This window comes from Oncorhynchus mykiss, chromosome 10 (assembly GCF_013265735.2).
Source record: "Oncorhynchus mykiss isolate Arlee chromosome 10, USDA_OmykA_1.1, whole genome shotgun sequence".
NCBI classification, from domain to species: domain Eukaryota; kingdom Metazoa; phylum Chordata; class Actinopteri; order Salmoniformes; family Salmonidae; genus Oncorhynchus; species Oncorhynchus mykiss.
Genome location: NC_048574.1, coordinates 1,748,717 through 1,765,726, shown reverse-complemented (window position 1 = coordinate 1,765,726; position 17,010 = coordinate 1,748,717). Strand labels below are relative to the sequence as shown.

Here is a 17,010-nt window from a genome sequence, read left to right as displayed (position 1 = left end):
TCTCTAACCCTCTCTAACCCTCTTCAACTCTCTCTAGCCCTCTCTAACCCTCTCTAGCCCCCTCTAACCCCCTCTAACCCTCTCTAACCCTCTCTAACCCTCTCTAACCCTCTCTAGCCCCCTCTAACCCTCTACAACCCTCTATAGCCCCCTCTAACCCTCTCTAACCCTCTTCTAACCCTCTCTAGCCCTCTCTAACCCTCTCTAACCCTCTCGAACCCTCTCTAACCCTCTCTAACCCCCTCTAACCCTCTCTAACCCCCCCTCTCTGTGTTTCAGTGGTACATGATCAGCATCGTCCACATCTACAATCGCTGGAGGAACAGTGAGATCCGTTGCTATGTCAACGGTCAGCTGGTCTCTTACGGTGACATGGCCTGGCACGTCAACACCAACGACGTAAGAAATACCCCCCCCCCCCTTTCCATCTCCCCGAGCCTCCTTCAATCCAGCCCGAGCCTCCTTCAATCCAATGCTTTTAGAGTTGTGTGTAGTAGTGTAAACTTCAGGAGAAAGGGGATATGGGGCGGCAGGTTAGCCTAGTGGTTAAGAGCGTGGGCTAGTGGTAAAAAAAAAAAAACGGTTGCTGGTTTGAATCCCAGAGCTGACTACGTGAATAATCTGTCGATGGGCCCTTTGAGCAAGGCACAAGCCAAATTGCTCCTGCATGTCACTCTGGGTAAGAGAGTCTTACTAACATGAAATGAATTATTGTGGCGTATCCTGTGTCTGTGACGTAGCATCTGGGGGTGTATGACAGGACATTAAAAGAATGTTGTTGTACATCTCTACATCCTGTGGACGTGTACAGTTTGCTGCAACTTCAGGTTACCAGGTGTCTCTGTGATCAGGGATTTATTCTGTTGGGTGTCTGTGGATCGTGTGATGAAGGATCGTTTGATCTTCCTTAGCGAGTTGATTAGTGATGCCTGGGAGAAGCATGATACACCTGTGTGTGTGTGTGTGTGTGTGTGTGTGTGTGTGTGTTATGAATTATGAATTACTGTTGAATGACCAAGACTGTTATTATGTATTACTGTTGAATGCATATTAGGAATTACTAAATGACCAATACCTCCCTCAACTCCCTCCCTCCCTCCCTCCCTCCCTCCCTCCCTCCCTCCCTCCCTCCCTCCCTCCCTCCCTCCCTCCCTCCCTCCCTCCCTCCCTCCCTCCCTCCCTCCCTCCCTCCCCACCTCTCTCTCTCTCTACAGAGTTATGATAAGTGTTTTCTAGGTTCGTCAGAGACGGCAGATGCTAACAGGGTGTTCTGTGGTCAGCTGGGGGCCATCTACGTGTTCAGTGAGGCTCTCAACCCCGCTCAGATCTTCGCCATACATCAGCTGGGTCCCGGCTACAAGGTAGGGCTAAACCATGCTACACACACACACACACACACACACACACACACACACACACACACACACACACACACACCAGAGTATGTGGGCAGAGTTGAGTAGTTTGAAATGGTTCTCGTTGCTCACGGAGCCACGCCCTTTCCAGCTGCTCGTCTAAAAACCTCTCCTCTCTCACAGGAAACGGAAACTGCCGTTCCAAATTGGCGCCATTCATTAAAATCACAATTTAACAAACACCCATCTATTTATTTGTATTTATTTAACCAGGAAGGGCTCATTGAGATTAAAATATATTTTTAAAGAGCACCCTGGCCAAGATAGGCAGCACCAAGTCATTACAAAAAAAAATACAGACAGACAACATGAAAAACTACAAGTAATCTAGTAAAAACCATAGAATTCACAAGATTATAAAACAGCAAATTAAAAACATTGACAGGTCAGGGAATCAGCCTCAAAATCCTTCATCAGTGATTTAAAAACACCAATCGGGACAAGTTCTTCCAGTTTAAAAAGTATTGTTGTGACTACCTGGACCTAACAATTTGTTGTGATTTGAATGAAAAAAGGTTTTTAATAAACAACATGAACATGTGACTGTGTGAGAAGAATCTATTATACAAACGGGTCTGAACCTGAATGCTGATTGGTTAAAAACCGCATTCCAGCCGGTGACTATTCCAGAAGTTTCCACTGGCTAAATCTATGACGTTAAAATGCCTATTTACTCTGTTCCATCTGACTGCGCAATCCACTGTCTCTTCAGCCCAGCCAGGCAATTTATAAACTTGATCTCCACTATAAAAAGCATCTAGACATTATCTCACATTTCTTTTAGACGAGCAACTAGTTTTCAAGATTTGTATAAACCTTGCCTGTCTGTCTCTCTGACGTTTGCAACATTGTTTCAATATTCAAATTCTATCACCAACTGTCCCATAGTAATGAACGCGTAGTGGTCGGGACGAGAGAGAGGCAGGCAGCGTTTCTCAGCCAATTGAAATCATGAATCAGCTGGCATTATTTTTATGGATATATATATATATAAAGAAATGTCATTTGAAAAAAGGTCAAATGAAACGAATTGCAGCTAGTTTGCAGTCTTTCCAGCTTCAATTTGAAGTTGTCATGTTAGCTGTGTTGTTGGCTAGCTCCGCTGAACAGCTCCTCTCCTCTGTTGGCTAGACGAGACATTTGTGACTCACCACCTCCATCTTATGTAGCAACATTTGAATTTCTCTCTTTTTTACATTGTATAAAAGTAGAGACTCAGAGCTACAAAATGGTCATACACTGCATTTGAGGAAACAATGGGAAAGTAATTCTGATTAGAAAGTTGATGAACTTGTAAAATCCCTTTTGAGAAAACCGTCTTTCAATGTTTTGTTTCTACTATTGGAGAACTCTTCTTTGTCTCCGCCCATTCAGCATTGTTCACACCCTCTTAAGCCTTAGACCACACCCATTCAGCATGGTTCACACCCTCTTAACCTTTCTGATCTCCCCATCCCGGATCCGGGATCGTGAATACAGACTCAAGCTCATTACCATAACGCAACGTTAACTATTCATGAAAATCGCAAATGAAATGAAATAAATATGCTAGCTCTCAAGCTTAGCCTTTTGTTAACAACACTGTCATCTCAGATTTTCAAAATATGCTTCTCAACCATTGCAAAACAAGCATTTGTGTAACAGTATTGATGGCTAACGTAGCATTTAGCATTAGCATTCAGCTGGCAACATTTACACAAAAAAACAGAAAAGCATTCAAATAAAATCATTTACCTTTGAAGAACTTCAGATGTTTTCAATGAGGAGACTCTCAGATAGCAAATGTTCAGTTTTTCCTGAAAGATTATTTGTTTAGGACAAATCGCTCCGTTTTCTGCGTCACGTTTAGCTATGAAAAAAACCCTGTATCCAGGATTGTGTAAATCTATCAGCAAGCTCATTAGCATAACACAACGTTAACTATTTATGAAAATCGCAAATGAAATGAAATAAATATGCCATCTCTCAAGCTTAGCCTTTTGTAAACAACACTGTCATCTCAGATTTTCAAAATATGCTTCTCAACCATAGGAAAACAATCATTTGTGTAAAAGTAGCTAGCTAGCGTTAGCATTTCGCGTTAGCATTTAGCGTTAGCATTAGCGTTAGCATCCAGCACGCAACATTAACAAAAACATAAAAGCCTTCAAATAAAATCATTTACCTTTGAAGAACTTCTGATGTTTTCAATGAGGATACTCTCAGTTAGATAGCAGATGCTCAGTCTTTCCAAAAAGATTCCTTGTGTATTAGAAATAGCTCCGTTTTATACATCACATTTGGCTACCAAAAAAAATCTGAAAATTCAGTCCTCAAAACGCGAACGTTTTTCCAAATTAACTCCATAATATCGACTGAAAACATGGCAAACGTTGTTTAGAATCAATCATCAAGGTGTTTTTCACATATCTCTTCATTGATACATCGTTCTTGGACACATGCTTTCTCCCCTGAATCAAATGGTAAAGTAGAAGCAGCTGGCAATTGCGCACCGAATTCGACGCAGGACACCAGGCGGACACTTGGAAAATGTAGTCTCTTATGGTCAATCTTCCAATGATATGCCTACAAATACGTCACAATGCTGCTAAGACCTTGGGCGAACGACAGAAAGTGTAGGCTCATTCGTTGCGCAATCACAGCCATATAAGGAGAGAATGGAAAACAGAGCTTCAGAAATTCTGCTAATTCCTGGGTGATGCATCATCTTGGTTTCGCCTGTAGAATGAGTTCTGGGGCACTTACAGACAAAATCTTTGCAGATTCTGAAACTTCAGAGTGTTTTCTTTCCAAAACTGTCAAGAATATGCATAGTCGAGCATCTTTTCGTGACAAAATATCGCGCTTAAAACGGGAACGTTTTTTATCCAAAAATGAAATAGCGCCCCTAGAGCTCTAACAGGTTAAGCCTTAGACCACACCCATTCAGCATGGCTCACACCCTCTTAAGCCTTAGACCACACCCATTCAGCATGGTTCACACCCTCTTAAGCCTTAGACCACACCCATTCAGCATGGTTCACACCCTCTTAAGCCTTAGCCCCACCCATTCAGCATGGTTCACACCCTCTTAAGCCTTAGACCACACCCATTCCGCATGGTTCACACCCTCTTAAGCCTTAGACCACACCCATTTCGCATGGCTCACACCCTCTTAAGCCTTAGCCCCACCCATTTCTTTAAGAGTTGATCCGTGCGTTCTGTTCTAACTTGTCAGCTACATTCCGAGATCTGAGAGAGAGAGAAAAGCTAACTGAACATTACTCACCCTAGCAGAGCTGGTTAGGCTATTATGTTATCCAAAGCGTTGGTGACTGCAATTGTACTGTCAGATTGTCCGTTCGTAAATTCAGAGCGTTTCGCGTTCAGATTGCACACTGGACGCTCTGGCCAATTAGTAGGGTTTTTCCAAAAGCTCTGACCTCACAACGACAGTCAAGCACCCAAGCTAACTGGCTAACATTGGCTAGCTACTTCCAGACACATAATAGGAGGACACCTCACTCTGACCATTTTACTCCCCCTAGCAGAGCTGGTTAGGCTGTTTTCATGTTATCCAGAGTGTTGGTGACTGCAACTGTGCTGCTGGCAACAATTGAATTACACCTTTGTTGCCGACGTTTACTGACACCGGACATATTTAACGGGTGTTGAGCGTTCAAAGATTCATCAGTTATTCTGCGCTCCGGCACACTAAGACGGGAATCTTTTGTTAAGAAATGTAGCTAGATAGCTAGCTAGGTCAAATCAAATCAATCAAATCAAATTTATTTTATATAGCCCTTCGTACATCAGCTGATATCTCAAAGTGCTGTACAGAAACCCAGCCTAAAAGGTCACCAATGAATGCATGACGTAACGTTAGTTAGCGAACCAGCCAGCTAACGTTAGCTCTCTTGCTAAAAGTACACTAACTTGAAATGAGAATACTTTGTCAAAATTAGAGTGGACTCTTTTGTTAAGACATGTAGCTAGCTAGTGTTAGGGTTCGTTCCTTTCGTCCTTGTAGTGTACCAGAGTGCTATTCCCTATGTAGTGTACTACTGTTGACCAGAGCCCTATTCCCTATGTAGTGTACTACTGTTGACCAGAGCCCTATTCCCTATGTAGTGTACTACTGTTGACCAGAGCCCTATTCCTTATGTAGTGTACTACTGTTGACCAGAGCCCTATTCCCTATGTTTAATTAATTAATTAATTAATTTAACCAGGTAGGCCAGTTGAGAACAAGTTCTTATTTACAACTGCGACCTGGCCAAGATAAAGCAAAGCAGTGCGACAAAAACAACAACACAGAGTTACACATAAACAAACGTACAGTCAATAACACAATAATAATACAGTAGAAAAGAAAAATACATAGAAAAATCTATGTACAAATGTAGTAAGATTAGGGAGGTAAGGCAATAAATAGGCCCTAGAGGCAGAAATAATTACAGTTTAGCATTAACACTGGAGTGATAGATGTGCAGATGATGATGTGCAAGTAGAGATACTGGGGTGCAAAAGAGCAAGAGGGTAAGTAATAATATGGGGATGAGGTAGTTGGGTGGGCTATTTACAGATTGGCTGTGTACAGGTGCAGTGATCTGTGAGCTGCTCTGACAGTTGATGCTTAAAGTTACAGAGGGAGATATAAGTCTCCAGCTTCAGAGAATTTTGCAATTCGTTCCAGTCATTGGCAGCAGAGAACTGGAAGGAAAGGCGGCCAAAGTAGGTGTTGGCTTTGGGGGTGACCAGTGAAATATACCTGCTGGAGCGTGTGCTACGGGTTGGTGTTGCCATGGTGACCAGTGAGCTGAGATAAGGTGGGGCTTTACCTAGCAAAGACTTATAGACGACCTGAAGCCAGTGGGTTTGGCGACGGATATGTAGTGAGGGCCAGCCAACGAGAGCATTCAGGTCGCAGTGGTGGGTAGTATATGGGGCTTTGGTGACAAAACAGATGGCACTGTGATAGACTGCATCCAGTTTGCTGAGTAGAGTGTTGGAGGCTATTATGTAAATGACATCGCCCGAAGTCAAGGATTGGTAGGACAGTCAGTTTTATGAGGGTATGTTTGGAGACATGTGTGAAAGAGGCTTTGTTTTGCGAAATAGGAAGGCGATTCCTAGGTATTTGTAGTTGTCCACATATTCTAGGTCAGAACCGGCCAGAGTAGTGATGCTAGTCGGGCGGGAGGGTGCGGGCAGCAAACGGTTGAAAAGCATGCATTTAGTATTACTAGCATTTAAAAGCAGTTGGAAGCCACAGAAGGAGTGTTGTATGGCATTGAAGCTCGTCTGGAGGTTAGTTAACACAGTGTACAAAGAAGGGCCGACACCATGTACACAGAATGATGTCATCTGCGTAGAGGTGGATCAGAGAATCACGAGCAGCAAGAGCGACATCATTTATGTATACAGAGAAGAGAGTCAGCCGGAGGATTGAATCCTGTGGCACCCCCATAGAGACTGCCAGAGGTCCGGACAACAGGCTCTCCGATTTGACACACTGAACTCTATCTGAGAGGTAGTTGGTGAACCAGGCGACGCAGTCATTTGAGAAGCCAAGGCTGTTGAGTCTGCCGATAAGAATGCGGTGATTGACAGAGTCGAAAGCCTTGGCCAGGTCGATGAAGACAGCTGTTATGATATCGGTTAGGGCCTTGAGTGTGGCTGAGGTGCACCCATGACCAGCTCGGAAACCAGATTGCATAGTGGAAAAGGTACAGTGGGATTTGAAATGGCCGGTGATCTGTTTATTAACTTGGCTTTCGAAGATTTTAGAAAGGCAGGGAAGATTGGACATACTGTAGGTCTATAACAGTTTGGGTCCATTGAAGAGGGGGATGACCCCACAGCTTTCCAATCTTTGGGGATTACAGACGATACGAAAGAGAGGTTGAACAGCAATAGGGGTTGCAACAATCTCGGCGGATACATTTAGAAAGAGAGGGTCCAAATTGTCTAGCCCAGCTGATTTGTATGGGTCCAAATTTTGCAGTTCTTTCAGAACATCAGCTATCTGGGGGGGGGGGGGGTTTCTCCATGGACTTTACAGTGTCCCAAAACCTTTTGGAATTGGTGCTACAGGAAGCAAATTTCTGTTTGAAAATGCTAGCCTTAACCTTCCTAACTGACTGAGTATATTGGTTCTTAACTTATTCCTAACTTATATCGTGGGGGCTATTATATTTTATATCGTGGGGGCTATTCGATGCTAATGCAGAATGCCAAATGATGTTTTTTCCTGGTCAAGGGCAGTCAAGTCTGGAGAGAACCAAGGGCTACATCTGTTCTCAGTTCTACATGTTTTGAACGGGGCATGCTTATTTAAGATGTAGAGTAAGCCCTTTTGAAGAGCAACCAGGCATCCTCTACTGACGGGATGAGGTCAATATCCTTCCAGGATACCCAGGCCAGGTCGATTATAAAGGCCTGCTCGCTGAAGTGTTTTAGGGAGCATTTGACAGTGTTGAGGGGTTGTCGTTTGACTGCGGAACCAGTACGCATGCAGGCAATGAGGCAGTGATCGCTGAGATCCTGGTTGAAGACAGCAGAGGTGTATTTAGAGGGCAGGTTGGTCAGGATGATGTCTAAGAGGGTGCCCATGGTTACAGATTTAGGGTTGTACCTGGTAGGTTCCTTGATAATTTGTGTGAGATTGAGGGCATCAAGCTTAGATTGTAGGATGGCCGGCGTGTTAAGCATGTCCCAGCTTAGGTCGCCTAGCAGCACGAGCTCTGAAGGTAGATGGGGGGCAATCGGTTCACATATGGTGTCCAGGGCACAGCTCGGGGCTGAAGGTGGTCTAACAAGTGGCAACAGTGAGAGACTTATTTTTGGAAAGGTAGATTTTTAAAAGTAGGAGCTTGTTGTTTGGGCACAGACCTGGATAGTAAGACAGAACTCTGCAGGCTATCTCTGCAGTAGATTGCAACACCGCCCCCTCTGGCAGTTCTCTCTTGTCGGAATATTTTATAGTTAGGGATGGAAATTTCAGGGATTTAGGTGACCTTCCTAAGCAAGGATTCAGACACGGCTTGGACATTCAGGTTGGCGGAGTGTGCTAAAGCAGTGAATAAAACAAACTTAGGGAGGAGGCTTCTAATGTTAACATGCATTAAACTGTTACGGGAATTAAATTCCTATATGTTTTAATACCCAATTAAATTAAACACTGTCCACTCCTAAGAATTTGTAAGACTCTTATTTGCATAAAATGGACAGAGACCAGTCTCAAAATCAATCTGTAGCGTTAAATAAACTGTCATTCGTTTTCAAACTGTCCCGTCTCTTCTCCCACTCTGGTACAAAGGCAGTATCTCAAGCCTTCCCACATCGTCTCCCTACCAATTTAATATGATTTATGACTGAGCCAAGGTCTTCCTGTGTAGATAAGCATTCTAGCCAGTCTGACGATAAGTTCAGTACTAGGATTAAAAGAAAATTCATACAGTAACATAATAGTAGTCTGATTATTCAGTCCTGATTGAAATGTATACATAATTAGTAATTATTGATAAAAAAAAAAATCCCTTAACAGAAACCAATGCTTTTACGGTTACAGAAGTCAACAAATGAAAGCACCTTAGTAGGTAACTAGGTTGACCTTATTAGGTAACTAGGTTAACCTTAGTAGGTAACTAGGTTGACCTTAGTAGGTAACTCCGTTGACCTTAGTAGGTAACTAGGTTATCCTTGGTAGGTAACTAGGTTACCTCCATCCAACCTCACTGAGCTCGAGCTGTTTTGCAAGGAGGAATGGGAAAAAATGTCAGTCTCTTGATGTGCAAAACTGATAGAGACATACCCCAAGCGACTTACAGCTGTAATCGCAGCAAAAGGTGGCGCTACAAAGTATTAACTTAAGGGGGCTGAATAATTTTGCACGCCCAATTTTTCAGTTTTTGATTTGTTAAAAAAGTTTGAAATATCCAATAAATGTCGTTCCACTTCATGATTGTGCCCCACTTGTTGTTCATTCTTCACAAAAAAATACAGTTTTATATATTTATGTTTGAAGCCTGAAATGTGGCAAAAGGTCGCAAAGTTCAAGGGGGCCGAATACTTTCGCAAGGCACTGTATATACTGCACTCTATATCATCGACTGTATCCTTATGTAATGCATGTATCACTAGCCACTTTAACTATGCCACTTTGTTTACATACTCATCTCATATGTATATACTGCACTCTATATCATCGACTGTATCCTTATGTAATGCATGTATCACTAGCCACTTTATACTATGCCACTTTGTTTACATACTCATCTCATATGTATATACTGTACTCTATATCATCGACTGTATCCTTATGTAATGCATGTATCACTAGCCACTTTATACTATGCCACTTTGTTTACATACTCATCTCATATGTATATACTGTACTCTATATCATCGACTGTATCCTTATGTAATGCATGTATCACTAGCCACTTTATACTATGCCACTTTGTTTACATACTCATCTCATATGTATATACTGTACTCTATATCATCGACTGTATCCTTATGTAATACATGTATCACTAGCCACTTTAACTATGCCACTTTGTTTACATACTCATCTCATATGTATATACTGCACTCGATACCATCTACTGCATCTTGCCTATGCCGTTCTGTACCATCACTCATTCATATATCTTTATGTACATATTCTTTATCCCCTTACACTTGTGTCTATAAGGTAGTAGTTTTGGAATTGTTAGGTTAGATTACTCGTTGGTTATTTCTGCATTTCGGAACTAGAAACACAAGCATTTCGCTACACCCGCATTAACATCTGTTAACCATGTGTATTTGACCAATACATTTGATTTGATATGACTTGATTTGTTGACCTTTGTAGATAGCAATGTTAACATTAACAGAAAACTAGATTGACCTTAATAGGTAACTAGGTCGACCTTAATAGGTAACTAGCTTAACCTTAAAAGATAACTAGGTTAACCTTAACATAAAACTAGTTTGAGTAGTTTTAGTAGGTAACTAGGTTGACCTTAGTAGTTACAGTAACTAGGTTAACCTTAGTATGCAACTATGCTGACCTTAGTAGGTAACTAGGTTGACCTTTGTAGGTAACTAGGTTGACCTTTGTAGGTAACCAGGTTGACATTTGTAGGTAACTAGGTTGACCTTTGTAGGTAACCAGGTTGACATTTGTAGGTAACTAGGTTGACCTTTGTAGGTAACTAGTTTAACCTTACTAGTTAACTAGGTTGACCTTTGTAGGTAACTAGGTTGACCTTTGTAGGTAACTAGTTTAACCTTACTAGTTAACTAGGTTGACCTTTGTAGGTAACTAGGTTGACCTTAGTAGGTAACTCCGTTGACCTTTGTAGGTAAGTAGGGGGGAGAGATGAACGCTGTGTTCATTTGACACGAACACAATCCATTCTATGTCATTCCTCTCTATCTATGCCTTCTTTTCTTTCATTAATTAATATATTGTATTTCCTACCTTTCCCCCTCTCCCCCTCCTCCTCTATCGCCCCCTCCTCCTCTATCGCCCCTCCTCCTCTATCGCCCCCTCCTCCTCTATATCCCCTTATCTCCCCCTCCTCCTCTATCGCCCCCTCCTCCTCTATATCCCCTTATCGCCCCCTCCTCCTCTATCGCCCCCTCCTCCTCTATATCCCCTTATCTCCCCCTCCTCCTCTATCGCCCCCTCCTCCTCTATATCCCCTTATCGCCCCCTCCTCCTCTATCGCCCCCTCCTCCTCTATATCCCCTTATCTCCCCCTCCTCCTCTATCGCCCCCTCCTCCTCTATATCCCCTTATCTCCCCCCTCCTCCTCTACATCCCCTTATCTCCCCCTCCTCCTCTATATCCCCTTATCTCCCCCTCCTCCTCTATCGCCCCCTCCTCCTCTATATCCCCTTATCTCCCCCTCCTCCTCTATCGCCCCCTCCTCCTCTATATCCCCTTATCTCCCCCTCCTCCTCTATCGCCCCCTCCTCCTCTATATCCCCTTATCTCCCCCTCCTCCTCTATCGCCCCCTCCTCCTCTATATCCCCTTATCTCCCCCTCCTCCTCTATCGCCCCCTCCTCCTCTATATCCCCTTATCTCCCCCTCCTCCTCTATCGCCCCCTCCTCCTCTATATCCCCTTATCTCCCCCTCCTCCTCTATCGCCCCCTCCTCCTCTATATCCCCTTATCTCCCCCTCCTCCTCTATCGCCCCCTCCTCCTCTATATCCCCTTATCTCCCCCTCCTCCTCTATCGCCCCCTCCTCCTCTATATCCCCTTATCTCCCCCTCCTCCTCTATCGCCCCCTCCTCCTCTATATCCCCTTATCTCCCCCTCCTCCTCTATCGCCCCCTCCTCCTCTATATCCCCTTATCTCCCCCTCCTCCTCTATCGCCCCCTCCTCCTCTATATCCCCTTATCTCCCCCTCCTCCTCTATCGCCCCCTCCTCCTCTATATCCCCTTATCTCCCCCTCCTCCTCTATCGCCCCCTCCTCCTCTATATCCCCTTATCTCCCCCTCCTCCTCTATCGCCCCCTCCTCCTCTATATCCCCTTATCTCCCCCTCCTCCTCTATCGCCCCCTCCTCCTCTATATCCCCTTATCTCCCCCTCCTCCTCTATCGCCCCCTCCTCCTCTATATCCCCTTATCTCCCCCTCCTCCTCTATCGCCCCCTCCTCCTCTATATCCCCTTATCTCCCCCTCCTCCTCTATCGCCCCCTCCTCCTCTATATCCCCTTATCTCCCCCTCCTCCTCTATCGCCCCCTCCTCCTCTATATCCCCTTATCTCCCCCTCCTCCTCTATCGCCCCCTCCTCCTCTATCTCCCCTTATCTCCCTCTCTTCCTCTATCTCCCCTTATCTCCCCCCTCCTCCTCTATCTCCCCTTATCCTCCCCCTCCTCCTCTATCTCCCTTATCTCCCCCTCGCCCCCTCCTCCCCTACATCCCCTTATCTCCCCCCTCCTCCTCTATATCCCCTTTTCTCCCCCTCTCCCCTATATCCCCCCCTCCTCCTCTATATCCCCTTATCTCCCCCTCCTCCTCTATATCCCCTTATCTCCCCCTCCTCCTCTATCGCCCCCTCCTCCTCTATATCCCCTTATCTCCCTCTCTTCCTCTATCTCCCCTTATCTCCCCCCTCCTCCTCTATCTCCCCTTATCCTCCCCCTCCTCCTCTATCTCCCTTATCTCCCCCTCGCCCCCTCCTCCCCTACATCCCCTTATCTCCGCCCTCCTCCTCTATATCCCATTTTCTCCGCCCTCCTCCTCTATATCCCCTTTTCTCCCCCTCTCCCCTATATCCCCTTATCTCCCCCTCCTCCTCTATCGCCCCCTCCTCCTCTATATCCCCTTATCTCCCTCTCTTCCTCTATCTCCCCTTATCTCCCCCCTCCTCCTCTATCTCCCCTTATCCTCCCCCTCCTCCTCTATCTCCCTTATCTCCCCCTCGCCCCCTCCTCCCCTACATCCCCTTATCTCCCCCCTCCTCCTCTATATCCCCTTTTCTCCCCCTCTCCCCTATATCCCCTTATCTCCCCCTCCTCCTCTATCTCCCCCCATCTCCCCCTTCTTCTCTATCTCCTCTATCTCCCCCTTCTTCTCTATCTCCCCTATATCCCCTTATCTCCCCCCTCCTCCCCCCTCCTCCTCTATCTCCCCTTATCTCCCCCTCCTCCCCCCTCCTCCCCCCTCCTCCCCTACATCCCCTTATCTCCCCCTCCTCCTCTATCTCCCCCCTCCTCCCCCCTCCTCCCCTACATCCCCTTATCTCCCCCTCCTCCTCTATCGCCCCCTCCTCCCCTACATCCCCTTATCTCCCCCTCCTCCCCTATCGCCCCCTCCTCCCCTACATCCCCTTATCTCCCCCTCCTCCTCTATCGCCCCCTCCTCCCCTACATCCCCTTATCTCCCCCTCCTCCTCTATCGCCCCCTCCTCCCCTACATCCCCTTATCTCCCCCTCCTCCTCTATCGCCCCCTCCTCCCCTACATCCCCTTATCTCCCTCTCCTCCCCTATCGCCCCCTCCTCCCCTACATCCCCTTATCTCCCTCTCCTCCCCTATCGCCCCCTCCTCCCCTACATCCCCTTATCTCCCCCTCCTCCTCTATCGCCCCCTCCTCCCCTACATCCCCTTATCTCCCTCTCCTCCCCTATCTCCCCTTTTCTCCCCCTCTCCCCTATATCCCCTTATCTCCCCCTCCTCCTCTATCTCCCCCCATCTCCCCCTTCTTCTCTATCTCCTCTATCTCCCCCTTCTTCTCTATCTCCCCTATATCCCCTTATCTCCCCCCTCCTCCTCTATCTCCCCTTATCTCCCCCCTCCTCCTCTATCTCCCCTTATCTCCCCCCTCCTCTATCTCCCCTTATCCCCCCCTCCTACTTTATCTCCCTTATCTCCCCCTCTCCCCTTATCTCCCCCTCCTCCCCTATCTCCCCCTCTCCCCTATATCCCCTTTTCTCCCCCTCTCCCCTATATCCCCTTATCTCCCCCACCTCCTCTATCTCCCCTCCTCATTTATCTCCCCTCCTCATTTATCTCCCCCCTCCTCTATCTCCCCCTTCTCCTCTCTCCCCCTCTCCCCTATATCCCCTTTTCTCCCCCTCCTCCTCTATCCCCCCCTCCTCCTCTATCTCCCCCCTCCTCTATCTCCCCCTATCTCCCCCTTCTCCTCTCTCCCCCTCTCCCCTACCTCCCCTTATCTCCCCCTCCTCCTCTATCTCCCCCTGTAGAGCACCTTTAAATTTAAGTCGGAGAGTGATATCCACTTGGCAGAGCACCATAAGCAGGTAGGCAGGTTATTGAGGAAAAGTTGGACAGACTACGACTGTGACTATGTGGTTCTCTACTATTGAAGGGAAACCGCTCTTTTCTACTTCCCCAGAGTCAGATGAACTTGTTTGATATCATTTTAACTGAACCAATACTAACTAGCGTTAGCTCAATGACTAGTAGTCTATGGGTATGCTAGCATAGAAATAGTGTCTGACTCTGGGTAGGTATAAAAATGTCTAGATTGCCGTAATCTTGCTGTATCCCGTTAAGATGAATGTGCTGGACTGTAAGTCCCTCTGGATAATAGAGTTTACTAAGTGACTGAAATGTGTCATGTAATGTACTGCAGGTCCTGTATGACGGGAAGCTGGCCAGCTCCATCTCTTTCACCTACAACGCCAAGGCCACTGACGCACAGCTCTGTCTGGAGTCATCGCCCAGAGAGAACGCATCCAACTTCGTTCACTCCCCACACGCACTCATGCTGCAGGTCAGTGGGGGAGGGAGGGGGGGGGGGGGGGGGGGTGTTGAGGGAAGGGGGGTGGGTGAGGGAGGGAGGGTGGGTGGAGTGTGTGTGTGTCACGTTCTGACCTTGGTTCTTTTGTTATGTCTTTGTTTTAGTATGTTCAGGGCGTGAGTTGGGGTGGGCAGTCTATGTTATTTTTTCCATCATTTGGGATTTCTGTGTTTGGCCTGGTATGGTTCTCAATCAGAGGCAGCTGTCATTCGTTGTCCCTGATTGAGAACCATACTTAGGTAGCCTGGTTGTCCCTGATTGAGAACCATACTTAGGTAGCCTGGTTGTCCCTGATTGAGAACCATACTTAGGCAGCCTGGTTGTCCCTGATTGAGAACCATACTTAGGCAGCCTGGTTGTCCCTGATTGAGAACCATACTTAGGCAGCCTGGTTGTCCCTGATTGAGAACCATACTTAGGCAGCCTGGTTGTCCCTGATTGAGAACCATACTTAGGCAGCCTGGTTGTCCCTGATTGAGAACCATACTTAGGCAGCCTGGTTTCACCCTTTGAGTTGTGTGTTGATTATTTTCTGTTTGTATTCACCGTTCAGGACTGTTTCGTTATTCCGTTTTGTGTTCATGATAATAAATTATCAATATGGACACTTACCACACTGCGCATTGGTCCTCCTCTTCTTCCACCAACAACGGCCGTTACAGTGTGTGTCCTAACAGTGTGTTATCTCATGTAGGATGTGAAGGTCATATTGACCCATTTTACAGGGTGTGTGTGTGCTAACAGTGTGTTCTCTCATGTAGGATGTGAAGGCCATAGTGACCCATTCCATCCACAGTGCCATCCATTCTATAGGAGGAATACAGGTCCTCTTCCCTCTCTTCTCACAACTGGACTATACACAACTCAACGACAGCTCTGTGGACACCAGCGTGTGGTGAGTAGGAGGGAGGGAGGGAGAGAGGGAGGGAGGGAGAGAGAGAGCGAGAGAGGTCTGTGGACCCCACCCTGTGGTGAGTAGGAGGGAGGGAGGGAGGTCTGTGGACACCAGCGTGTGGTGAGTAGGAGGGAGGGAGGAAGGTCTGTGGACACCAGCGTGTGGTGAGTAGGAGGGAGGGAGGGAGGGAGGGAGGGAGACCACCGTGTGGTGAGTATGAGGGAGGGAGGGAGGGAGGTCTGTGGACACCAGCGTGTGGTGAGTAGGAGGGAGGGAGGGAGGGAGGTCTGTGGACACCACCGTGTGGTGAGTATGAGGGAGGGACGGGGAACAAAAGAGAGAAAGATCCCACATTCTCGATCTCTCTCTTTATCTATCCATGTATGTGTGTCTCTCTCTCTCTGCGTGTCCCAGAGTCCTAGCCCCCCAAGGTGCCATTAGTAAGTCTGTATAAAGATGAGGGGCTGAATCCTCTACATATTTAATGTCTCAGCAATGCACTACTCTATCTAGAGCTACACTACTATATACTGTTACAGTACTATGTTGTAACCTTGTATTGATTAATGTGACGACTGCTGTTCATCGAATGATTTACTGTTTATCATTATGTGATTAAATTAATCAGGTAATTAATTAATTTCCTCTACAGTCTCATTCTGAACGTCTCATAATCCGTAAATCTGCACATACCCGAGTCTCACTAAATCATTCTGTACCGCACCAATCTAGTTGAGTCTCACTAAATAATTCTGTACCGCACCAATCTAGTTGAGTCCCACTAAATCATTCTGTACCGCACCAATCTAGTTGAGTCTCACTAAATCATTCTGTACCGCACCGATCTAGTTGAGTCTCACTAAATCATTCTGTACCGCACCGATCTAGTTGAGTCTCACTAAATCATTCTGTACCGCACCGATCTAGTTGAGTCTCACTAAATCATTCCGTACCGCACCAATCTAGTTGAGTCCCACTAAATCATTCCGTACCGCACCAATCTAGTTGAGTCCCACTAAATCATTCCGTACCGCACCAATCTAGTTGAGTCCCACTAAATCATTCTGTACCGCACCGATCTAGTTGAGTCCCACTAAATCATTCCGTACCGCACCAATCTAGTTGAGTCTCACTAAATCATTCTGTACCGCACCGATCTAGTTGTCTCACTAAATCATTCTGTACCGCACCGATCTAGTTGAGTCTCACTAAATCATTCTGTACCGCAGCGATCTAGTTGTCTCACTAAATCATTCTGTACCGCACCGATCTAGTTGAGTCTCACTAAATCATTCTGTACCGCACCAATCTAGTTGTCTCACTAAATCATTCTGTACCGCACCGATCTAGTTGTCTCACTAAATCATTCTGTACCGCACCGATCTAGTTGAGTCCCACTAAATCATTCTGTACCGCACCGATCTAGTTGTCTCACTAAATCATT

General features: G+C 46.2%; 1 protein-coding gene across 1 annotated transcript in view; it reads left to right on the top strand.

The window, feature by feature from the left end:
- The window catches only part of LOC110534825 (neurobeachin), a 283,558-nt gene that overhangs the window by 115,180 nt on the left and 151,368 nt on the right, over positions 1-17,010 (top strand). Inside the window, exons 8-12 of the mRNA XM_036989471.1 lie at positions 280-399; positions 1,215-1,361; positions 14,112-14,168; positions 14,504-14,644; positions 15,433-15,566. Coding sequence (XP_036845366.1) covers positions 280-399; positions 1,215-1,361; positions 14,112-14,168; positions 14,504-14,644; positions 15,433-15,566 — 599 coding nt within the window. The remainder of the gene's footprint in view (positions 1-279; positions 400-1,214; positions 1,362-14,111; positions 14,169-14,503; positions 14,645-15,432; positions 15,567-17,010) is intronic.